We start from the raw sequence: 25,882 nt of genomic DNA on the forward strand, positions 1-25,882 counted from the left end.
TCAGATTCTAGGGCAGAACTAAAAAAGGGTCCTGCACCTTTTTGGTGCAGGTGTGGTGCAATTTGAGCCATACAAAATGCATGGCTCCAATCGCACCACACGCAAATCGCATGTGATTTGCACAGGAATGCAGAGTGTGAATCACATGCGATGTACCACACCGTATTAGTGTGAACCTAGCCTCAATGAACTATTTTCTTTTCAATCTTTTCACTATTTATTATATTGTTTTTTTTCTTCCAATCATTACACATTGGATTTAAGAAAATGTTTATTTTGAAACAATGTTTAATTTACAGGATTGGTGGAGTTACAATTTCTAGTAAAGGGATACAAAGGTTCATATTGTTTGAAACTTATGAGTAAGTAGACGAGAGTGGAGAGTAATAAAGAGATGGATGCCTAATAGAAAAGGCAATGGAAACTGAATAATTTGGCTTTGAGGATACTGGAACTGTCTAAATAGTTTAAGAGTCAGTGTCCTATGATTTTTAATATTACAAAGAAATCTGCAAGGTTCTTTATACAGAATTACTACATACAATGCATTGAGAAAAACATTATAAAGATACAAAAATTAGATTACAGCATTTTATATTTGGGAACCCACTGCAACTGAAATAGAAACAATATTTTAAGGAGTGTAAATTTCAAAATAGCAATAATTCATGCAACTAAAACATCAAAAATACATTATACTGTACTGCATTTTTTATCAACACAAAAATGGGATGTAACAAAAAATTCAAGCATAAAATTGGAAATATAAAAATGACTTATCATGTTAAGCCAAATAAAAATCCTGAGAAAGAGGAATGTATATAGTCAGAAGAATATAAACCGTTAGATTCTGCACTGGGTAACTGGAGCCAAACTTGGTCATTTTCTGTTAGGTCTATGACAGCACTTCCCGATGCCTGGTCAAGGTATCCTTTCTTATATTCATCATATGTGTACATTATTGGTGTACCATTTTTGTATAGTGCCACCCAAATATTTGTACCTTTTACATGTACATGGTAAGCAAAATAATATAGTCCCGGTATCCTGCATGTAAATATTCCAGTTCGAGCATCATAGTGATTTTGTCTGTTATATAAAATTTTATCAAATTTTATAGGTACTCCCACTGCTGGAAAGGCTTTGGAGAGAACAGCAGTAAATGCAGAGGCACGTATTTCCCTTAGGCCTTGAATTTGCCCTGATTTTGAGTAGCCATCAGGCAAGTGGTGTGGCATTATTACCTGACCTGGTGGGCCTGGTGGACCTGGCTGACCAGGCAATCCTGGCTCACCCATAATTCCTCTTGGGCCAGGAATTCCAGGAGATCCTATTGGTCCTTGTACACCATTTGTTGCAATTCCAGCTGGACCTGGTATACCACGTAAGCCCTGTTCACCCTTCTGACCAGGAGGACCTGAAATTCCTGGTGCTCCTGATGGCCCCCTCATACCTGGTATTCCTGTAGCCCCTCTTGGTCCCTGTTCTCCACTGTAGCCCATTTCACCTCTAGGGCCTACTGGACCAATTGCCCCAAGTGGACCTTGTGGTCCTACTATCCCTTTCTCTCCTTTTTGTCCTGGCATCCCTGGTGGTCCCTTGGGACCAGCAAGTCCTGGCTCACCTGGATATCCCGATTTTCCTTCTAGTCCTGGAGTACCTCTTTCACCTTTTGGACCAAGAGCTCCAGGAATACCTTTAGAACCAACATCACCCTTTTGTCCTGGAAATCCAACATCTCCTGGAAGCCCTCTATGTCCCTGCATACCTCCATTTCCTGGAAACCCTGGTAATCCTGGCTCTCCCGGGAGACCTACTGGTCCCTGACCACCTTTTATACCAGGAACACCAGGAATCCCTTCAGCCCCCCTTTGTCCTTTCACTCCTGGTAAGCCTGGCTTTCCATAACCTTGCATTCCTTGTGGGCCATGCATGCCTGGTAGTCCTATCTGTCCTTTAGGTCCAGAAGGTCCTGGTAATCCTGGAGCACCATTCATTCCTGGATTACCAATACCTGGTGGCCCTGGCTGGCCAAGTAAGCCTTGGGGTCCTGGTAAACCTTGTATTCCAGGTTCACCTGGTAAACCTCTATCACCTAATTTTCCTGGCTGTCCAGGAAGACCATTTAAACCAGGTTTGCCTATTCCAGCAGGGCCCTGTGGTCCAGGTGGGCCGGAGAGACCAGGTAGACCTCTTTCTCCTGGTTGACCTGGAATTCCATATCCATCTTGTCCTTTGATTCCATTTATCCCTGACATTCCAGGTTCACCTTTAAATCCAGGTGCACCTCTAGGCCCAGGGTTTCCTACTGCACCTTGTGGACCTGGTGTGCCAACAGCAGAAATTCCAGCAGGTCCTGGAAATCCTGGTGGTCCTTGCTGACCTCTTTGTCCTGGTAGTCCTATAGGTCCGTTGTCACCTTTTTCTCCTTGATATCCACGTTCCCCCTGCTTACCAGGTATGCCTGGTTGACCAGGTTTTCCAATGGAGGAGAATCCTGGTGATCCTGGTACTCCTTGAGCTCCTTGTGGTCCTGGTGCTCCATATCCTGGTTTTCCTGGAGGTCCTGGAGGCCCAGGCATTCCTCTTGGGCCAACTGGACCAGGAGGACCTGGTGGACCTTGTTCTGGGGCACTTGGAATTACTAAAATAAAAAATTAAAGCATAGTTAGAGGTTATGAAACCAAGTAAGAAACTAAAAAAATCATAAGTATAATTTATAGTCTATAACAATCCATCTCCTTGGGTAATCAGCTGTAGAACCTTTATGTTTTCATATACCAAAAGATTTTTAATAATTGTTTTTACAGATAATGGGTGTGAAACTGGGTTTGGTGCCAAATAAAAAAATACATTACCAATGTGCTGTGATGACTTACTTAGCAAGCAGCAGGTCTCCTTAGCCAACCAACATGATATATTCTTCTTCTTGTTGCTTTACCTTTTACAAACAGCTCCATTGTGATATGTTTCACAACAAAGATTTATACTAGCAAAAATGGTTTCCTTTTTTTGCATATATTTATCTTATTTTAAGGCATGGTCGTATCTGGCTTAATGCTAGAAAAATATTCCCTTACATCAGTTTTTGCAATTGTTACTTTCTAATTCTCTTAAAGTGGTAAAAAAAAAAAAAAGTTTCCCCCTGCAAGACAAAGGCATAATGTGCTAGTATACTAGCATATTATGAAGGACTCACCTTAAAAAGAAGCCCTCCAGCGGCATACTGCTGAGGCTTCCATATTTACCTGGTTTCCCTCAGAGTTTGTGGGCTGTAACCACTTGAATGGCCAAGCCGCGATGATGTCACTCCCGCGCATGCACATGGGAAACTCAGCCATGGTACACAGCTCTGAGGAACGGCACAGGTATGCTGCTTCTTCAGAGCGCATGCGCTGGCGATGTCACTGGCTGTTGTTTGCTAGAATTTCTCCCAAACGGTGCATGTTTAGAAGATATTCATTTTACCTACAGGTAAGCTTTATACTAAGCTTACCTGTAGGTAAAAATAAACAGCTTGAGTTTGCTACCACTTTAAAAAGATGTCGTGCAGCCTGCTGCAACAGCAAATAGTTTGGAAAGAAATGGATCAAAGCAAAAGTTGTCTGCATAATACAAGTAACAAATAACTTTTGAAATAAAAGGCTTCATATACACATGGAGCTCCTAAACTCAACTCCATAAAAGCCTATGTGTCCATGTACACATAAGCTTTTAGCAGAGTTTAGGAGCTGCCGCGTTTAGGCGAGGTTAGACCTCTTTCTCCTGAACGCGGAGGAATCACGCTCAGGATAAGAACGTTTTGACCGTGGGAAACGTTTCACATGGTACCGTGTTTTTGACGCGATTTGTGTTTTCCCATGGCTGGCGGTCAGGGTAGGCTTGTGTACATGAAGCCTAAGAGTCTTTTTTTATGTAAGTATAGGTGTAGACTTTCATTGTAGTTTCTAGATTTTTGCCTCCTTTCACATCTTGAAAACTGATAGTAAGTTGAAGACGTTTTGGGGAACGATTTTTTTTGGTAAATGCTTAGATTTTTTGTAATGATAATGTGCTATTTTTCTTAGCTGAGTATTTTTTCATACAAGAGTTTTTATTTATAAAACACACAAACAATTAAAGAAAACATGCCAATATAATTTCCCTTTCCATTATATAAAGCAGTAAATAATATGAAAGTTTATTCATTGTGTACCTGCTTGATGTCTGTGTACCAATTATAAAACATTAGTAACAACAAATAAGTGTATTTGATATTTCCTGCAAATCAGTTCTATATATTCATATACATGAATTTGTTTTGGTTCATTTATTATAGCCCAGTTTAGGTATTCAAAGCAGACCAGTTGTATAAGTTAGAGCTTTTGTCGACAGGCCTTTACGACAGACAAGCTTTGCATTCCCATGCAAACATATGGGCATGCAAATCCCACTTGAAGCAGGTCAGAAGAATGCTAACTTTAGGTCAGAAGGAGGCTAACTTTAGGTCAAATGGACATGTGAAGGAATTATGAATGATCTTGGAAGCATCTGAAACTCATGTTGAACTGATGCCATTGACTGGCAGGCTCTTACATTTCTTGCTGCTTTCTGGTCACATGAGCTCAAATTAAAGTGTTACTAAACCCAGGACCCTGCATTCACTATATCTGGTCTCCCACAGTACACAGAACATGGAAGTGAAATTACTTTAGTAAATATAAACTGCTAAATACTTTTTCTCATCAGTAGTTAGAGCAGTCTTGTGACTTCAGCAGAGCTTGTAGGAGGAGTTTTCTTTCTGCTCTAGGAGGATCTAAAAGTCCTGACCCTCTGTCTGGACAGCGCTGATTGGCCCTGTGCTGATCACATGCACTCTCCCAAGAAAAAAAAAAAAACTTCTCTAGCAATACACACCAAACTGAGTATGTGCATGCAACTACGAATTCAGTCTGTATCAGCTGGTAATTTCAACAAGAGGAAGGGCAGAGAGAACAGGATCAAATGGCCTTTTTACACAACGCAGAGGATTAACCCCTTAATTTCCACCATGAGTATCACAAGCATGCTATACTGCATATACTGACTGATTTTACTGTTGTGGGTTTAGTAACACTTTAATAAACACAAAGCTGCATTTATACATGTCTTTTATATATCTGCCTTGAGTTCTACTTTAAATGTATGTGTATCCCTAACACATTGCCTTTCCCACCTCCAAAACTTAACCTACCCCTAAAATCACAGTTCATGTATAGCCAAAACATTTTCTTTTTTAGGCTTGGATAAAGAAGGGAAAGAATGTAACCCTGACAGATTTTTATTACTGTCTATGCCCCTGCTAGGAGGATTCACTCTCTCAGGTTGACCTAGTGACCATTGCCCATGGCGCCAGAATGCACTAAAGGACCTGTGTCAAGGCTTTATGAAGATCCATGATTGTGCTGGTAAGGTGGAGAGATGTGTAGATGGAGGGAGGAGAAATGAAGCGCGGGATCACATCTTTCCACATCTGTGTCATGGAGTGCTCAACAATAAAGCTGAATTCTGATAACCATGACATCACCCATCAACTTCGATTACCTCTCTTCTCCACTGGAGCAGCCACTTCATGACAACAGAGAACCAGAGCTATTGCATCATGTAACAACACCAGAATGAATTTAAAAAAGGTACTTACAAACATCTTTTTTTTACCAGCTGTTTACAACATAGGTAGGGGGAGGCAGTATTTTTAAGCAGACATAAATGTAGCATTTACTTCTACTTTATAACAGAAGTATGACCAAAGCTTGTTTGGTAATGCTTCTCATGTGGGTCACAGCAGTGCACTTACTTTTGCTCTCCTGTAAACCAGTATCAGCTAAAGCCTGCTGTTGGCTAACATCACAGAGCCATGCCAGTGTCTGGAAGTATCTCTACAATAATGTCAGGATCCACTCAGATGCCTGACCAGAAGTTGGCTCAGCCTCTCAGCATGCCACTGGGAACCTGAGACAGCCACTCCCACTTTCCTGACCGGTGTTCCAATGAGCAATGGAGGGGCAAAGCAGACCCAACAACTGAATGATCAATGATCATGTTCTCAGGCTTAGAGCTGGTGGGGGAAAGCTGCAGCATCACAGTGAGGTGAGTATGTATGATTTTTTTTTTTTTTTTAGTTTTTACTTCTTGTCCTATAAATTCCACTAAATGTAGCCTTTACTTACACTTTAATATGTAAATATTAACCAAGAGTTAATAAGAGATTGAATAAAAACAGCTTTAAGGGAAAACATTTTGTCAGGTTGTTTTTAGTAACAGAAGAGAGAACTCAACCAATCAAAATAATTTTTCAAAAAATTAGGTCCCTGGTGGAGTTGTCTGTTGCTAGTCAATGAATATCAGAACAAGGGGTGGAATGGCATTTTCTTTCACTTCAGCTATATATTGATTGCCCAAGATCAACAAGGGCCTTGCACCTTAATAATACCACCCAATCATCTCTGGATCCAATGGTATCACTCAAGCACAGGCCAAATTCCTTAATAGCCACTTACAAGCTCTGGTGATGACTCTACCTTCTTATGTGAAGGATACAAAGTTATTTTTGAATCAGATTGGATTTGCAACAGAAATGTTTTCTTGCTAGCATGGATATCCCAGCATTGTATACCAATATTCCCAATCAGGCAGACATACAAGCTGTGAAACATTTTTTGATGACTTATGATTCTAACTTGCCTGCTGAATTTATTTTTCAGGATATAGAAGGGATACAGGAAAACAATTTCTTCAAATTAGAAAATTCATTGAGGAAGCAATCTAGTGGCACAGCCATGGGCAGTTTAGTTACCCTAGCCTTTGTTAATCTCCTCTTAGGTTCCCTCAAAGAGAAGTACATTTACTCCTCCATTTTGATTCAGGACACATGGCTGCAATATACGAATGCCATTTTTGTCATCTGGAAGAGGCAGGTACAAGAATTTGAAGACTTTGGGGTTGATTTACTAAAACTGGGGAGTATAAAATCTGGTACAGCTGTGCATGGTAGTCAATCAGCTTCTAATTTCAGCTTGTTCAATTAAGCTATGACAAAAAAAAGCAACACAAGTCTCGGTGGGGTTGATGTACAAAAAACAGGAGAGTGCAAAATTTGGTGCAGCTTTGCATAGAAACCAATCAGCTTACTGGTTTTATTGCCAAAGCTTAAAGTGGTTCTAAAGGCTTAAGGTTTTTTTACCTTCATGAATTCTATGCATGAAGGTTAAAAACCTCCTCTGTGCAGCATCCCCCCTAACACTCATCTAAGCTCCCTCTCAATCCAACAATGTTTACTGGAGTCTCAACTATCCCAGGACTCCCTCTTCTCATTGGCTGAGCTAGAAGCAGGAGCCATTGGCTCCCACTGCTGTCAATCACAGCCAGTGAGCCAATGAGCAGAGAGGGGACAGGGCTAAACCGTGGCTCCATGTGTGAATGGGTGCTCCATAAAAAGCTGCTTGCTGTGGGGGCACCCGACAGGAGGGAGGGCCCAGGAGAACCTTCGGGGGACCCGAGAAGATGAGAATCCAGGCTGCTGTGTGCAATCCTACTGTACACAGCAGGTAAGTATAGACATGTTTGTTATCTTTTCTTTAAAAAAAAATAAGCCTTTAGAATCACTTTAATTGAGCAAGCTGAAGTATGAAGCTGATTGGCTAACATGCACAACTGCACCAGATTTTTCACTCTCCAGTTTTAGTAAATCACCCCCCTGATCCAGTATCTAAACTTTTATTTTTCCCTTCATTGTGTTTAATGCTGAGATTTCTCACTCACAGATAACATTTCTTGATGTATCAATCACTGTTCAGAAGGAATAGAAATTAAAAAACAACCTGCATTCCAAAACCACGGATAAAAACACTCTATTGCAATTTACAAGTGCTCATCCTGAACATATAATCACAAATCTTCCAGTTTCACACTTTACATGAGTTCTTCATATATGCAGTGAAACTGAGGTTCATGATATTCAGACTGAAAAAATTAAAGAGATGTTTAGTAGTTAGTAGTCCCTAGGAGTAGTAACCTGAAGGATGGTACATGATGATCCAAATGACAAATATAAAAGAGAGTAAGTAAAAAGGATGAAGGGCTGACACAGGTGTTGCAAATGTAAGAGCTGTAGGTTCTTTCTTTCCTCACCTACATTCTGGATGTATATATTATAGGTAAACACTTTAATTGTAACACTGATTGAGTATTCATATCCTGAAATAGCCTTGCTCCTTTGTGTACATGGGAAAAATTATTTGTCATTTAATATGTTACTTCCAGAAACACCACAGTGACATCAGGGTGGCGTTTCATCACTTGGTAAAGTGACTTAATCCTTAAGAGATTGTCACTGTATCAAGTAACGAAATGCATTAGAGATGAGGCCTTGTGATTTTGTGATGTTCATGTTCACCCATCTTTAACATCTATACAGAGATATTTATCCTTGAGGAGGCAATGTGTTTTTAAAAAGGCGATGTTAAATAGGTGAATTTATCTAGTGCACTGGATGTTTATAGTGAACCCTGCTTGTGAGTAGATTTTATTCTTTCTGACTAATAAATTACGGAGTGTGTTTCATACTGCACCATGAAAGTCTCTCCATTTTATTTTCTCTGATGATTGTGCTGGAGTCTGAGTGATTAGTGGTTGATAAGCGTTCTAAGTAGTCAATATTTGAGGTAAGCGCCAGCAGTGAGGCAGTAGTATACTACGGTGGAGCATGTTTTCACTTTTTATGGAACGTGCATGAAAACGTATGTTTATATGCACTATTCATTTTGAAGAAACACAAGGCTGAGAGGAAGTTTTTTTGGAATGGTTTATTTTGAAATATATATTTCTTTGCACTATCATAATGATATATTAATTTTGTTTAGTTTAATATATACAAAGCCGTCCACCACACTGCCCCGAACTACATCACTGACCTAATATCCAAGTACCGCCCAGAATGCACACTCCGCTCCTCACAAGACCTCTTTCTCTCTAGTTCCCTGGTCTCCTCCTCCCATGCCCACCTCCAGGACTTCTCCAGGGTGTCACCCATCCTCTGGAACTCCCTTCCCCAAACCATCAGATTATCACCTACTCTCCTCTCCTTTAGGCGCACCAAGAAAACCCATCTCTTCAGGGAAGCCTACCCCACCCCCTGCTAACTTGCCGACCTCCTCCACTCTTCCTACCACTCCATCCCCCACAGCTATCTCCTCCTGTGCCCCTATCCCCTCCCTCCTAGATTGTAAGCTCGAAAGAGCAGGGCCCTCAATCCCCTCATGTTTTGCATTGTATTGTTATTGTTCTGTCACATGTTCTGCCCCCCTTTGTAATGTACAGCGCTGAGCGAACTATTGGCGCTTTATAAATACTGTATAATAATAATAATATATATATATTTTTTCTTTTTTTTTGCATAACTTATGTATGATTTATGTATGTATCATATGTGAGTTGCGCTGCATTCTTTTGATATGGTATAATTTGTTGGGTGCAGAAACTCGCTGCAGTGAATAGCGGCAACACAGTATTTCTTTGCATATTTATAATATTTTCAATTTTGTATTATTTTTGGTAAGCTCAATGCTTTTTGTTTGTGTGTATAACAAAAGGGTCTGGTGCTGAAAGGATTTGTTACAAGGTTGTTTTTTTACTGCCATCATGTGCAGATTTAAGCACCTCCCTTTGATCTGTCAAGGAATGGAACAAAGTAGATACAAACGTAATGATGTAACTTTGCATTTATCACATCTGTACATAGTTTATAAACACTGGGGTTGATTTACTAAAGGCAAGTAGACTGCGTACTTTGTATGAGAAGTTGCACTAATTTTCCCCAAGGCTTAGTGAATGTGGTAAAGCTTCACTTTTTAAAGAATACACAATTAGGTGCAAGGTAAGAAAAATAGCGTTTTTGCTTGCACATGATTGGATGGTGGAAATCAGCAGAGCTTAACCAAATTCACTAAGCTCTGGGGAAAATGAGTGCATCTGCTCTTGCGAAGTTCACAGTCTGTTTGCCTTTAGTAAATCAATCCCACTGTATCACATGGTCCATTCATTTTGGTAGTCAAGAATTGCTGGCAAGTACAACAGGGGACAGCAGAGGGGCAGAAAGATGGTGTACTACATATGAATTTCAATTGTGTTTTTTTGGGCATATGTAGTGCTCATGTTCACAACTAGAATGACACAGTTTCTATGTTGGTAATGTATAACCCAGGCCATGTAGAAACATTGGTGGTCTTTATATACTGTTATAATATTTCTTTCATTAAAAAAACTATGGAAGATGCACTGAACCAAGGCAATTAATTGTATTTCAGCTTTTACTTTATGTGATTTTAGTAAGTTGGCAACTAATTGCATACTAAGCACTTTTTGGGGTCCTGGCTTATTATAAACACATAACACCTTGCCAAATAGCATCACAATTTAACACCTAGTAATATGATATAAGCATAGAATTAAAATAAAACAACATAACAACAGTAATACAACATAGAATAAAGACTTAAACAGGAATAAGGGTGCTAATGGTTCATATGAGGAGGGGTTGGGAGGTTAGGGATGCCTCGGTATGCAGGAGAACTACTTAAGGCAAATAATACTTTTAACATATCTTTACAGAAACTTTTTTGAGATCGCAAAAAAGGAAAATATGTTACATTTTTAGATCTAAAATTCTGAATGCAGGTGGTCTCCTTAAATGACCTATGGCTTATCATATCATCTTATTTAGAATTTGCTAGAATTAAAATCAGATGAATTCTGGAAGATAAAGGTTTTTGTTTCTCCTTGAGGTTTGTTGGAAATATAATTTGTACTTTTTGTGTTTCTTTCTTGACATAATTGAACATAAATGTGTCATGCCATAAATATGTAAACAGTGGTTTTGCATCTGAGGTATTAACATGTTTTTTGTGTTTAAAAAAACGAATGTTCTGTAATGTTTAACATGCAAGCATTTTGATATTTTCTGCATGGATGTCAGAATGTTTCATCAATGTTAGAATGCCAAGGACAATAGTCCTTCCATAAATGTTCATATTTAATTTTGATAGTACTTTTCGAACCCATCAAGGTTAGTCTTGTTAAAAATTAAGTTTTTTGTTAAAGTAGAATCAGTAGTACCATCATTTTTTTTGTCTTTTTATTCACTTTGTTTCCAATAATGTTTTTATTCACTTTTTTGTTTATTTTTATTGTGGCTTTCACTTGTTATCCCAGTTATAATATTTAGTTCATAGATAAAGCCACTTTTTACTTTCAATAAGATTTTATTGAAATTATTGGTGTATACAATATTATAATGCAATTCAATGGTAAGTAAAGGAACAGAAAAGAACTAAAAGGAAGCATATCGGTAGTTGCAAATAATATCATAACACGTCTTGTGCATAGTTGTGATAACAGAACCATAAATGATACATTCATTAGGAAAACAGATTAGTGGTAGACAGATCAGTAGTGTGTTCTCATATATAAGAACACACCTATAAGAAGGAATTGTAATCTTTTTACTAATGTCATATTAATTATTAGTAGTGTACATTTCTTTATACCAAGTAGACCAATGGGACCACTCTGCTTGGGCTGTGCAAAGGTGGCCCTTGCTGGAGGACATGCATTCGCAAACTCTATGCAACTGAGTGGTCTAAAAGTTTGGAGACCCCTGCTTTAGAGCAAGAAAGCCAACTGCTAGTGATGACTAATCTAGCAGATAAAATGATAACTATGCATCTGACTGGGTAAGAAAAATTTTCTATACCAAAATAACAAGTTCTGGCGAGAGGTCGATGCGAATGTAGGTGAAATTCTGGATCAGTTAGAAAATATCAGCCCAGTAACTGAACAGGATGTTATAGGACCACAATATGTGTATGTATGCCATGAGATCCACATCCTCTCCAGCATAGAGGTGAGATGGAGGAGCCTATTGCATGAACTATGTGAGAAGTTCTGTACCAGCATAGGGTGATGGTAAATATCTTTTCTCATCAGAAGTTAGAGCAGTCTTGTGACTTCTATCAGTGTCCAGCTGAGCACATGTTAAAGCTTGTAGGAGGAGTTTTTATTTTGCTCTAGGGGGATGAAAAACCCCTGACCTCTGTCTGGACAGTGCTGATTGGCCCTATGCTGATCACATGCACTCTCCTAAGAAAAAAAAAACCTTTCTAGCAATACACACCAAACTGAGTATGTACAGAGTGCCGCCACATGATATGTTTTAACAGGAGCAATTGAACCCTCAGTTTAAATCAGTGTAATACATTCCTGGTTCATCAGATCAAACGGGGCTTCAATGTCTTACAGTTTGTTTCTTTTCCAAAGCACCTAGAGTTGAAGTAAAAAAGTCTGTCATCTGCCAGTAGCTGTAAATTAAAACCCCTGCTTCCTGTGGAGAGGCAGTGATATCATTGCAGAGGTCTGACATACTGTAACTCTTCTGAGTAAAACATATAGCAAATAGGGTGTTCATATAGCAAGGGAATTTTTCCCATGAATGTGGTGAAACTTTGCAAAGAATACCCAAATCATATCCAAGAAAAAAACAGCCTTTTTGCTTCCCCATTATTGGATGATGGAAGTCATCAGAGCTGTACTTCATTCACTAGGCTCTGGGGAAAACTTTGTAAAACGCTCTTGCAAAGTGAACAGTCTATTTGCTTTTAGTAAATTAGTCATATGGTATTGCAATTAAAAAGCTTATGCTTCCTGCTGACTGGAAAACTCTAGCTCAAATTCCATAGAAGTATTATGTTACCCCTTGGCAGGTGATGCAGGCTCACCTGAGGCATGGAAACAAAGTAACAGCTGACATCTTCTAACTGTGGAGATGGGTCAGAAACCCTAGTGGCCTTGGTTTTCTTTGCTCAAAGCTGTCACCAAGTCACAGCCTTCGGTATCCTCCCTCCCCTCATCCCATCCAAGGAGTTAGCTGGAAAAGAACAGCTATGGTGTGGAGACACCATACCAACATCATTTCAGGGAATCTTGGAAGTCCTGCCAGGGATTCTGTGAGCACCATTGCAAATCCTGCCAAGGATTCTGAAAGTCCTGGCAGGCATTCTGAGCTAATGATTATTGGGAATCCTAGGAGGATTCTGAAATAAGGGAGTTTATTTAATAACGGCAAATAGATTGTCAAAGGACATTTTCACTGTGCGTGGGAATGCTTTAGCTTAGTGAATGGCATGAAAATATGCTGACTTCCATCATCCAGTCATGTGCAAGCTCATGTGTTGTTGTTTTTTTATTATTTTCTTTGCATATGAAAGTAGGACCTCATAGACCACCAACAGCAAAGAGAGTATGGCTTCCATGCAGAAAACATGGATCCTAATATGCAGTTGATGGCAGGAGGCTTTTCTACTGGGGCTGTGGCTGCTTTACAAAGAAAATTAACACATTGATGACCTTTTGATGCATTTGGAAGGTATTTTGTTGATTTAAACTTATGGTTCAGTTGAGCTTTTACTGCTTTAGCACTTTCTTGTTGAATGTATTTTTTTGCACTCTTGTTACTAGAGATGAGCGAAGTATTCAAAAATTTGATTCGGCTGATTCGGCGAATTCGAGGAATAAATTCGATTCGATGCGAATATATTCGCTGCGAATTTACCTTTAAAAAGGGTGTTTCTAGGCTTCAGAGAGCCTTTATATTAGTGCAGAACACTGTACCTTTAATTTAAATGCCCTTGGAGTCTGCTGGGGAAGAGAAATAATACTGTCAGTCAGTATGACATGCAGATGAGTGCCGTCGATCTTAGAATCACCGCACACTTCACTCATTTGGGCAGTCACGGGGCCAAAACCAGAGTGTGGAGCCACAGTGTGGCGGTGGAGGCAGCAGCAATAGGAGGCCAAACAGCACCCTATGACAAAATGGAACCCACCAGCAGTGTGAGGAGACCTGAAAGTGGCACATGGCAGAGTGTGGCGATGGAGACAGCAGCAATGGGAGGCCGTACAGGGACCCATGACACACTCTGGACCTGGCAGCAGCATGAGGAGGTGGTACAGGGGCCCATGACAGATTACGGGCCTGGCAGCAGCATGAGGAGTCAGTACGGGGGCCCATGGCAGATTACGGGCCTGGCAGCAGCAATGGGAGGCCCGTAATCTGCCAGCACCCTATGACAAAATGGAAACCAACAGCAGTGTGAGGAGACCTGAAAGTGGCACATGGCAGAGTGTGGCGATGGAGACAGCAGCAATGGGAGGCCGTACAGGGACCCATGAGACACTCTGGACCTGGCAGCAGCATGAGGAGGCGGTACAGGGGCCCATGGCAGATTACGGGCCTGGCAGCAGCAATGGGAGGCCCGTAATCTGCCAGCACCCTATGACAAAATGGAACCCACCAGCAGTGTGAGGAGACCTGAAAGTGGCACATGGCAGAGTGTGGCGATGGAGACAGCAGCAATGGGAGGCCGTACAGGGACCCATGAGACACTCTGGACCTGGCAGCAGCATGAGGAGGCGGTACAGGGGCCCATGGCAGATTACGGGCCTGGCAGCAGCAATGGGAGGCCCGTAATCTGCCAGCACCCTATGACAAAATGGAAACCAACAGCAGTGTGAGGAGACCTGAAAGTGGCAAATGGCAGAGTGTGGCGATGGAGACAGCAGCAATGGGAGGCCGTACAGGGACCCATGAGACACTCTGGACCTGGCAGCAGCATGAGGAGGCGGTACGGGGGCCCATGGCAGATTACGGGCCTGGCAGCAGCAATGGGAGGCCCGTAATCTGCCAGCACCCTATGACAAAATGGAAACCAACAGCAGTGTGAGGAGACCTGAAAGTGGCACATGGCAGAGTGTGGCGATGGAGACAGCAGCAATGGGAGGCCGTACAGGGACCCATGAGACACTCTGGACCTGGCAGCAGCATGAGGAGGTGGTACGGGGGCCCATGGCAGATTACGGGCCTGGCAGCAGCAATGGGAGGCCCGTAATCTGCCAGCACCCTATGACAAAATGGAACCCACCAGCAGTGTGAGGAGACCTGAAAGTGGCACATGGCAGAGTGTGGCGATGGAGACAGCAGCAATGGGAGGCCGTACAGGGACCCATGAGAGACTCTGGACCTGGCAGCAGCATGAGGAGGCGGTACGGGGGCCCATGGCAGATTACGGGCCTGGCAGCAGCAATGGGAGGCCCGTAATCTGCCAGCACCCTATGACAAAATGGAACCCACCAGCAGTGTGAGGAGACCTGAAAGTGGCACATGGCAGAGTGTGGCGATGGAGACATGGGCCCCCTGGCCACGCTTGACTTTCTGGCCACATAGTCGACATACGACTACGTTTACTTCCTCGGGCGGCTTGACGAAAAATTGCCACACCGCCGAGTAGGAAACTTTGCCCCCGCTACTCCTCACTGGCTGACTGCTACTTCCTCCGTGCACACCGGCACCACTACTGGCCGTGGTGGTAGGCTGCAGTGGAGCTGGTGCTCTACTCCGTGGCCGTTTGCCTCCACTGACACTGCTGCGACCCTGCTGCCTCCTGGGCAACCCACCGACTGTTTTGCTCGCTGCCAAGCTGGCACCCTCTTCTCCTGATGATGCGGAAGCAATAGCCTGATGACGACGAGGCTGCCAAGTGCGATCAGCCTCATCATCATCAATTAGGGTCTCCGCCTCACTACTAGCCCCCTCGGCTGCGTGTGGGTCAGGAGACAGACCTGTCTCTACACCGGCTACCGAGCCACTCTCCTCGCCAGTACTTCTTCGCCTGGCTGCTGAAGAGGCGGATGTCTCCCCCCGTTCCTGACCGCCCTCTGTTAGCTCTTCCTCACTGTACAGTGGGGCTGAGCCCACAGCATGCGATACTTCGCTTGGTGAGGGAACACCAAAGGACAGGGGCAGGTAGAGGACACGTGATTTCAGTGGGCTTGCTCCCGGGCCATGCCAACTAACGGTTGTGTCTGACGTACCCACCGACCGTTGGCTGTAGGTGTCAGAGGTGACCTGGGAAGAGGAAGACGACCGAGCCAACCAATCGATGACGGCAGGGTTGTCGGTGGAGACACGACCGCTGGATGACACCGGGAGCACTGGCCTCTGGCTGCGACTAGTGCTGCCTCGACCCCTTCCTCTGCTGCCACGTCTGCTCGCTCCTAAAACATGGCCTCCTCTGACACTCCTCTGTGTGTTGTCTGACATACTCTTTAATTCAACGATTCTGTGTCCCTGAGTAACGATTCTGTGTCCCTGAGTAACAGTTCTGTGTCCCTGAGTAACAGTTCTGTGTCCCTGAGTAACAATTCTGTGTCCCTCAGTAACAATTCTGTGTCCCTCAGTAACAATTCTGTGTCCCTCAGTAACAATTCTGTGTCTGTCCCTGAGTAACAATTCTGTGTCCCTCAGTAACAATTCTGTGTCCCTCAGTAACAATTCTGTGTCTGTCCCTGAGTAACAATTCTGTGTCCCTCAGTAACAATTCTGTGTCCCTCAGTAACAATTCTGTGTCTGTCCCTGAGTAACAATTCTGTGTCCCTGAGTAACAGTTCTGTGTCCCTGAGTAACAATTCTGTGTCCCTGAGTAACAGTTCTGTGTCCCTGAGTAACAATTCTGTGTCCCTGAGTAACAGTTCTGTGTCCCTCAGTAACAATTCTGTGTCCCTCAGTAACAATTCTGTGTCCCTCAGTAACAATTCTGTGTCTGTCCCTCAGTAACAATTCTGTGTCTGTCCCTGAGTAACAATTCTGTGTCCCTCAGTAACAATTCTGTGTCCCTCAGTAACAATTCTGTGTCTGTCCCTGAGTAACAATTCTCTGTCCCTGAGTAACAGTTCTGTGTCCCTGAGTAACAGTTCTGTGTCCCTGAGTAACAATTGTGTGTCCCTGAGTAACAATTCTGTGTCCCTCAGTAACAATTCTGTGTCCCTCAGTAACAATTCTGTGTCCCTCAGTAACAATTCTGTGTCTGTCCCTGAGTAACAATTCTGTGTCCCTGAGTAACAATTCTGTGTCCCTGAGTAACAGTTCTGTGTCCCTGAGTAACAATTCTGTGTCCCTCAGTAACAATTCTGTGTCCCTCAGTAACAATTCTGTGTCTGTCCCTGAGTAACAATTCTGTGTCCCTGAGTAACAGTTCTGTGTCCCTGAGTAACAATTCTGTGTCCCTGAGTAACAATTCTGTGTCCCTCAGTAACAATTCTGTGTCCCTCAGTAACAATTCTGTGTCTGTCCCTGAGTAACAATTCTGTGTCCCTCAGTAACAATTCTGTGTCCCTCAGTAACAATTCTGTGTCTGTCCCTGAGTAACAATTCTGTGTCCCTGAGTCACAGTTCTGTGTCCCTGAGTAACAATTCTGTGTCCCTGAGTAACAGTTCTGTGTCCCTGAGTAACAATTCTGTGTCCCTGAGTAACAGTTCTGTGTCCCTCAGTAACAATTCTGTGTCCCTCAGTAACAATTCTGTGTCTGTCCCTGAGTAACAATTCTGTGTCTGTCCCTGAGTAACAATTCTGTGTCCCTCAGTAACAATTCTGTGTCCCTCAGTAACAATTCTGTGTCTGTCCCTGAGTAACAATTCTGTGTCCCTGAGTAACAGTTCTGTGTCCCTGAGTAACAATTCTGTGTCCCTGAGTAACAGTTCTGTGTCCCTGAGTAACAATTGTGTGTCCCTGAGTAACAATTCTGTGTCCCTGAGTAACAATTCTGTGTCCCTCAGTAACAATTCTGTGTCCCTCAGTAACAATTCTGTGTCTGTCCCTGAGTAACAATTCTGTGTCCCTGAGTAACAGTTCTGTGTCCCTGAGTAACAATTCTGTGTCCCTGAGTAACAGTTCTGTGTCCCTGAGTAACAATTCTGTGTCCCTCAGTAACAATTCTGTGTCCCTCAGTAACAATTCTGTGTCCCTCAGTAACAATTCTGTGTCTGTCCCTGAGTAACAATTCTGTGTCCCTGAGTAACAGTTCTGTGTCCCTGAGTAACAATTCTGTGTCCCTGAGTAACAATTCTGTGTCCCTGAGTAACAATTCTGTGTCCCTCAGTAACAATTCTGTGTCTGTCCCTGAGTAACAATTCTGTGTCCCTGAGTAACAGTTCTGTGTCCCTGAGTAACAATTCTGCGTCCCTGAGTAACAGTTCTGTGTCCCTGAGTAACAATTCTGTGTCCCTGAGTAACAATTCTGTGTCCCTCAGTAACAATTCTGTGTCTGTCCCTGAGTAACAATTCTGTGTCCCTGAGTAACAGTTCTGTGTCCCTGAGTAACAATTCTGTGTCCCTGAGTAACAGTTCTGTGTCCCTGAGTAACAATTCTGTGTCCCTCAGTAACAATTCTGTGTCCCTGAGTAACAATTCTGTGTCCCTCAGTAACAATTCTGTGTCTGTCCCTGAGTAACAATTCTGTGTCCCTGAGTAACAGTTCTGTGTCCCTGAGTAACAATTCTGTGTCCCTGAGTAACAATTCTGTGTCCCTGAGTAACAATTCTGTGTCCCTCAGTAACAATTCTGTGTCTGTCCCTGAGTAACAATTCTGTGTCCCTGAGTAACAGTTCTGTGTCCCTGAGTAACAATTCTGTGTCCCTGAGTAACAATTCTGTGTCCCTCAGTAACAATTCTGTGTCTGTCCCTCAGTAACAATTCTGTGTCTGTCCCTGTGTAACAATTCTGTGTCCCTGAGTAACAGTTCTGTGTCCCTGAGTAACAATTCTGTGTCCCTGAGTAAAAATTCTGTGTCCCTCAGTAACAATTCTGTGTCCCTCAGTAACAATTCTGTGTCCCTCAGTAACAATTCTGTGTCTGTCCCTGAGTAACAATTCTGTGTCCCTCAGTAACAATTCTGTGTCCCTCAGTAACAATTCTGTGTCCCTCAGTAACCATTCTGTGTCTGTCCCTGAGTAACAGTTCTGTGTCCCTGAGTAACAATTCTGTGTCCCTGAGTAACAGTTCTGTGTCCCTGAGTATCAATTCTGTGTCCCTCAGTAACAATTCTGTGTCCCTCAGTAACAATTCTGTGTCCCTCAGTAACAATTCTGTGTCTGTCCCTGAGTAACAGTTCTATGTCCCTGAGTAACAATTCTGTGTCCCTGAGTAACAATTCTGTGTCCCTAAGTAACGATTCTGTGTCCCTAAAGTATCTGTGGCCCTAACTCTGTCCCTAATACAGAGAGGTCTGTCTCTCTTGAATGACCGGAGGCAAATGGAGAATTGTAAGATGGCCGCAATTTATAGCTCCACCATTACACAGTGCTGGCTGGCTGGCTGCTGATTGGCTAATGCGATCACATGTCATGAATGAATGCATTATGGGTCAGTGCGCCTTGTCTGCGCGCCTTCCCAGAGATCCCCGCTCCGTCGCCACACATGTCGCTGCCATTTTTGGAAAAATTTCGATTCGTGCATCCGAAGTATGCTAATTTTCGGATTCGGCGCGAATCGAATTTTTCCTAATATTCGAAACTAATTCCACTTCGCCAAGTTCGATTCGCTCATCTCTAGTTGTTACGACAGAAGGTATTTGGTGACAGAAACATTGATTCATCCAGTGACGACTATTACTCCATTGCTTTTCTACTACTCACTTGAATGGGAGTGCTATTACTGGGGGAGTTTCCTTGCAGTGCAATAATTGTCCTACAATGTTGTATTTCATATGGCAGAATGTCGCTAATAAACTCTCTGCCCCTGCACTGCACGTCTGTGGGACGCAATAACCATTCATTCCTGGGAAAATGTGGAATAAGCCATGTAGGATTTTCCAAACAATAACTGAAAAACTTTCATTATGTACAGTTTGACTATTATGTCACTCACACCAAGCATGTCACACAGATTCCTTATATATTTCTCAATTTCATGACACATTCCTCAAAATCATTTACTTTTCTTGCTGTTACATATTTTACATTAAGATATAATCTATACAGCACATGTAGATTATCTGCCCCACAGAGATGCATTGTTTTCATATACCTGTACTCACACCTCTACATGTAATTTTATCACTTTAATAACAATTACAGATGAGGTTCAGGTTTGCAGCTATCATATGTCCAAGGCAAATTCTGATTTATCGTCTCAGTGGATTTTTTAGCGGATTCACTTGTGACAATTTGTTTAAACTATAATGCACTACATGGCCTTTGAATTATGGTCACAGGTTTAGAAGGGCCAATGAGGGGGCTTTTGGAAAAGTCAGCCCCCTCACTATAAAATGGTGGCCACAGAGCAACCAAAGTGTCAGTGTGCTGGAAGTTATTTTAGGGAAAACTGACATACTGCTTAGGATGAGATTATAGTCAGTTAGGAAACTATACTTTAATTATGATTTCTAGTAAAGTGCAATTCCCAAAGGACTCATCAGGGACAGTTCACCATAAGAGGCTGTGCCACAACCCTGGACCTGTAAAGCATTCTGTGGCTAACAAATCAATACACTAGGTAGGGAGTGCTGCATGCAGAGCCCAGTGTCTGAGTGACACATTATAGGCAAGCTTTGTAATTTTTGGCCCAGCGAGGTATGACCTTGAAGGCAACCCTGGGGATTGGCCAATCCAAAAAGCTGCATAAGATCTCAGCTCTGCAGTCGAACAATGAAGGCTTGATTGAAGTGAAAAAAATCTTGTTGAAATATTAAGAAATTAAAAAAAAAAGAAGTCCATGTTTATAGGACACTATCAACAAACTGAAGCATCATGGAAGTATGGGTTATACCTGGCTGGTCAATAGGTTTTTGGTATGCCAGTTTTCAGTTCCTCCTGAAGGTAGCACTGTAATCCACTGTATTGTCTCTGATGTACTTCTGATCCTGTTTCCCTTAATTAAGAAAAATAAGTTACTTTATCTATGTATTGATCTATTGCAGGGCTTACGCCTGACCTGCGAGGCTAGTACATGGCCCCTATTTTCAGGTAATCCGTTAATTCTGACTAGGGGCAGGTACCTGTTACATCAAGAGTATAATTGGTTGGCTAAACACAAGAAAAACTGACATGTATCTATACTTCTAACATCTTAGGTGTCAGCGACTTGTGAGAGCATATGGCATGCTAAAAGAAACAAGTCAGGCTAGCTCATTGGGTAGTAGTTCCACAGTAGGACTTTAGCATTCAAATGCCCGGGCCTGTTAAACTAAGAAAAATATCCCACAGGAAGGTAGGAGAAAAAGACTGATATTATCATTTACCACTGATGGCATCTACAGATGAGCAAATCTGCCAGGGTTTGATACAAGCATTGCTTATTGAATCCTGCAAATTCCGAAGCTTACTAAAATTTGAGTGAGTGTGCAAAAAAACCTTCAAAACCACATCCCCACATCACCCAGAACCCCCTCACACCTTTATTGCCAAGCTCTAGAATTTAGGTATGTGTTTTGCAGAAACAGGACAGTATCAGAGCATTTGAGTAAGCAACAATTGGGAATACTCAAGGCAGGTTTTATTTTGCAAAAAACAATAGAGGGTATTATGTGAGAGACAATAGCCACAAGAAATGTTCAGTGGCTGGACAGTATATAAGCAGCTTGGTTATGACTTTTAAATAAGATAAAATATCTGCTCTATAAAAAATATGAATTCAATACAGGTTCTGCTCAAATAAAGTGCATAAACACCCATAAAAAATAAATAACAAATAAATCAAGCTCTCTAAAATCTGTGCTTCATTAGAAATAATTCCTATATAAAATCTGTGCTCTCACATAACCAAAATATATGTATACAATATTGCAGTGAACAGATGCAAAGTGATTCAAAAGTCTTCACACAAAAAAAAAAAATGGTCCCCAGCTCTCCTTGCAGTCTGGCATTTGTATATTAATGACCAGACAGCTGTATCCTGTGGGTGGCCATTTTAAAATGGCCTCATTTTTGCAGTGTTCATGTGTGTCCTCTAGTATGCACACAAGCATGCTCTGTTATCGCTGTGTCTATTGGATACAGCAGATCACAGAGAAGGGTACACAGCCACTGAAATTGGTCCTATATCATGTGACCCCTGTGACCAAGCATAGCAATCACACATGTAAACAAAGGTTGCATGTTGTAGGCAGCACTCTCACACACTGATCAACAGTGATTGACAGCAGTGTGTATTTACAGTGTCACCGGAGCCAGCCAGTTTTCATGATTACTATTCCGGCTATCCCCTACTCTGGCTGCCTGTAGGCGATCCCTGAAAATGCATCTCTTCAGGGAAGCCTATCATGCCTCCAACTAAACATGTATCACTTCCATCAGCTCATCCCCACACAGTTATAACATTTTGTGCTACTTGCCACACCCTACTAGATTGTTAACTTTTGTGAGCAGGGTCCTCTTAATCCTCTTGCTCTTTTATTGTATTGTAACTGTACTATCTTCCTTTATATTGTAAAGCACTGCACAAACTGTTGGCGCTATATAATGTATCCTGTATAATAGTAATATAATACGATTAATAATATTCACACGGTGCCACCAGAGCCAGTCAGTGTCCCAGATTATTATCCACATATTGTCACCAGAGCCAGCTAGTGTCCTGTGATCACTATCCTTGCAGGGTCACCAGAGCCAGTCAGAGTCCCTGATCACTATCCACACAGTGTCACCAGATTATTGTAGCCTGCTACAGTGTCCCTGATCACTAGTCATGCCAATACAGTTTCACCAAACAAGTGCAGCTAGCAACAGAGTTCCTGTTTTCTGCCATACTAGTCCCAGTATCACCAAACCAGTGAAATCCAGTGATAGTGTTTCTGTATATCACCACACCAGTGCCAGTGTCACCAGACTAATTTAAGTCAGTGGAAAAAAGCATAGGAAGCGCCACGTTCTAAGTATAGATTGTAAGTAGAAAACCAGGGAGAATTACAAATTGCACTCACATGTATTAACCGCTTGCCGACCTGCCGCAGTGTTTTTACTGCGGCAGGGTGGCACCTGTGCGCACAGCACCGTCTTTTAATGTCGCTGTGCAAAACAGATAGGGGTCGCGCACGATCGTGGCAGCGGGTGTCCGTCACCAGCTCCCGGCAGGTCATTTCCCGCCGGTTGCCGGCGATTACAAGTAATCACTGACAGATAACAGAGCTGCAATGTAAACATTGCAGCCGTGCTATCTGTCAGTTCAGAGCACGCTGAACCTGAGAGAAGACTTTATCTCTGCAGAGCAGCGTGTTCCTGTGAAGTACACCCCCCGCCCCCTAGTATAACACTCCCCTCACACAGTTAACCCTTTCTTTACCTAATAAAAGTTAACCCCTTCCTCCCCAGTGCCATTAGTACAGTGTCAGTGGTTTTTTTTTTGCACTGATCACTGTATTGGTGTCACTGGGGATGACAGTGACCCCAAGTCAATTCCCCCCAGTGTCAAAATGTCTGCCGCAGTCCAGCCATAAGTCGCTGATCACTGTCATAAATCACTGATCACCGCTATAAGTCGCTGATTGCCGCCATTATTAGTATAATAAAAAAAAAAATCCCAGTATCTTTCCCGCCATTTGTAGACGCTATAACTTTCACGTAAACCAATTAATTTACACGTATTGGGATTTTTTTTAAGCAAAGACATGTTGCAGAATACATTTTGGCAGAAATGTATGACTAAATTTGATTTTAAAATTTTTTTTACTGGACATGTTTTATAGCAAAAAGTCCAAAATATTGTTTTTTTTTCTCAAAATTGGCAGACTTTTTTTTTATAGCGCAAAAAATAAAAAACACACAGGCAATCAAATACCACTGAAAGAAAGCTCAGTTTGTGTGAAAAAAAGGATGTAAATTTCATGTATGTACCGTATTGCATGACCGCGCAATTGTCCGTTAAACTAGCGCAGCGCTGTAAAAAAAAAATGGCGTAAATTGCAGTATCTATACCATAGTTTGTAGACGCTATAACTTTCACACAAAGCAATCAATATACACTTATTGGGATTTTTTTTACCAAAAACATGTAGCAAAATACATTTTGGCCTAAATTTATAACTAACTTTGAGTTTACTATATATTTTTTATAGCTGAAAGTAAAAAATATTGTTTTTCTTCAAAATGTTTAATTTTTTTTGTTTATAGCGTGAAAAATAAAAAGTGCACAGGTGATCAAATACCACCAAAAGAAAGCTCTATTTGTGTGGAAAAAAAGGACGTAAATTTTGTTTGGGTGCAGCATTGCATGACCGCGCAATTATCAGTTGAATTAGTGCAGCGCCGAGTAGCAAAAAGAGGCCTGGTGCGGAAGTGGGGTAAATCCTCAGGAGGGCAAGTGGTTAAAAGAATTTGAGCATAAAAACATCCACATCAGAAGACTACAGAGCTCGCAGGGTCGCAGTTGGATCAGCAGTGTTGGTTCTGAGGCGGATGGAGGAGCGTAGGGGAACATGCTGAGTAAGTGGCGCTGGTAGCGGCCAGGCAGTCCGATAACAGCTGGGATATGGAGAGAGAGACAGCAGCAGTGGAGAGCACAATGCTGGTCACAAGCTGTAGCCATAGCAGAGATGCAGAGAGAAACTGGAGGATGACATGGATGGGATGGGGGCATAGTTATGTGTTTCGGGGCAAAAAGGACTTCTCGTTTGTCAAATCATAACCATGCCCCCACGCCCTCCAGGTCATGCTCTGGATTCTCTCTGCATCTCTGCCATGGCTACAGCTTGTGACCAATGCAGCTCTCCACCACTGCTGCCTCTCTATCCGGATCCCGGCTGCTGTCGGACTGCCGCTACCTCAGCTTGTTCCACATGCTCCTCCAGCCACCTCAGAACCACCACAGCTGATCCAGCCGCGACCCTGCCGAGCTCTGCAGTCTTCCAATGTGGATGTTTTTATGCTCCTAGTCTTTTATTGAATGTCAGTGCAATTTTGTAATTCTCCCTGGTTTTCTACTTACAATCTACACGTAATTGGTAGCATTTCCTATGCTTTTTTCCTTGTACAGATTGAAGAGTGTTATCCAATCCTCTTTAAGAGAAGCTGCAACCATGTCCAGGTGATTTTCAGTGACTGATACAAATTTATTTATGGGACAATTTTAGACATTTCACTATCCATATCCCTAATCCACCCTAGCTCACCTAGCGCCATAACACCACTTTTCCTCTTCTAATTTAAGCCAGCAACAATGTTTCTGATTACTGCCACATCAAGGGCAGTGGCACCAGACCAGTGTAAGCCAGCAACAATGTTTCTGATTACTGCCACATCAAGGGCAGTGGCACCAGACCAGTGTAAGCCAGCAACAGTGTTCTTGATTTCTAGCCACACCAAAGACAATGACATCAGACCAGTAACCCAGTCACCAGACCAATGCAGCCAGCAACAATGTTTCTGATTGCTAGCCAAACCAGTGTCAGTGTCACCAGAGCCAGTGCAGCCAGCAACCGTGATTGCCACTACACCAATACAGCATCACTTTTGCATGCCACTTGAATGGACCCTGGCCCATTTATAAACCGCATTCCTGCCGGCTGCTTGGACTGATTCTTTGGCTGTATACTGACAATGTCTCTGCCTGCTGTCAGAACTGATCTTCTGACTGTTTGCTGATCATGTCTCTATCTGTCATGTGTATTGACCCTTGCCTCTTTATTGACTGTGTATATGTCTGCTGCCTGAATGGATCCTTTGCCTATTTGCTGACCAAGTCTTTGCCAGTTGCCTGTTCTGACCAATCTGCACATTCCACTGACTACTTTATTATGAGACACCAGTCCCAGCCATCCTCTGCAAGACAACTGCATTTTCTAGAACCACAGATACTATTTTGTACATTTTTGTTCAGCTTCCAGTACTTCCTAGCCAGTTAATATACTATTGTACATAATTCCTCAGCCGTATACCAGAAGGCTAAATTAGTTAGCCTTATAGAAACAGTGACTGCTATAAATGAAGCTACACTAAGCTCTATTCCCTGGCCACTCATATAGAGGCAAATACTGCAGTACACTACTT

General features: G+C 42.4%; 1 protein-coding gene across 1 annotated transcript in view; it reads right to left on the reverse strand.

Moving 5' to 3' along the window:
* Nucleotides 1–258: 258 nt before the first annotated feature.
* The window catches only part of COL10A1 (collagen type X alpha 1 chain), a 115,698-nt gene continuing 90,074 nt past the window's right edge, over nucleotides 259–25,882 (reverse strand). The window contains exon 4 of the mRNA XM_089652143.1: nucleotides 259–2,644. Within this exon, the coding sequence (XP_089508269.1) occupies nucleotides 780–2,644 (1,865 nt within the window). The 3' untranslated portion in view covers nucleotides 259–779. The remainder of the gene's footprint in view (nucleotides 2,645–25,882) is intronic.

The sequence above is a fragment of the Staurois parvus genome, unplaced genomic scaffold (genome assembly GCF_062004578.1).
Source record: "Staurois parvus isolate SC_StPar_1 unplaced genomic scaffold, SC_StPar_1.0 ptg000672l, whole genome shotgun sequence".
NCBI lineage: Eukaryota > Metazoa > Chordata > Amphibia > Anura > Ranidae > Staurois > Staurois parvus.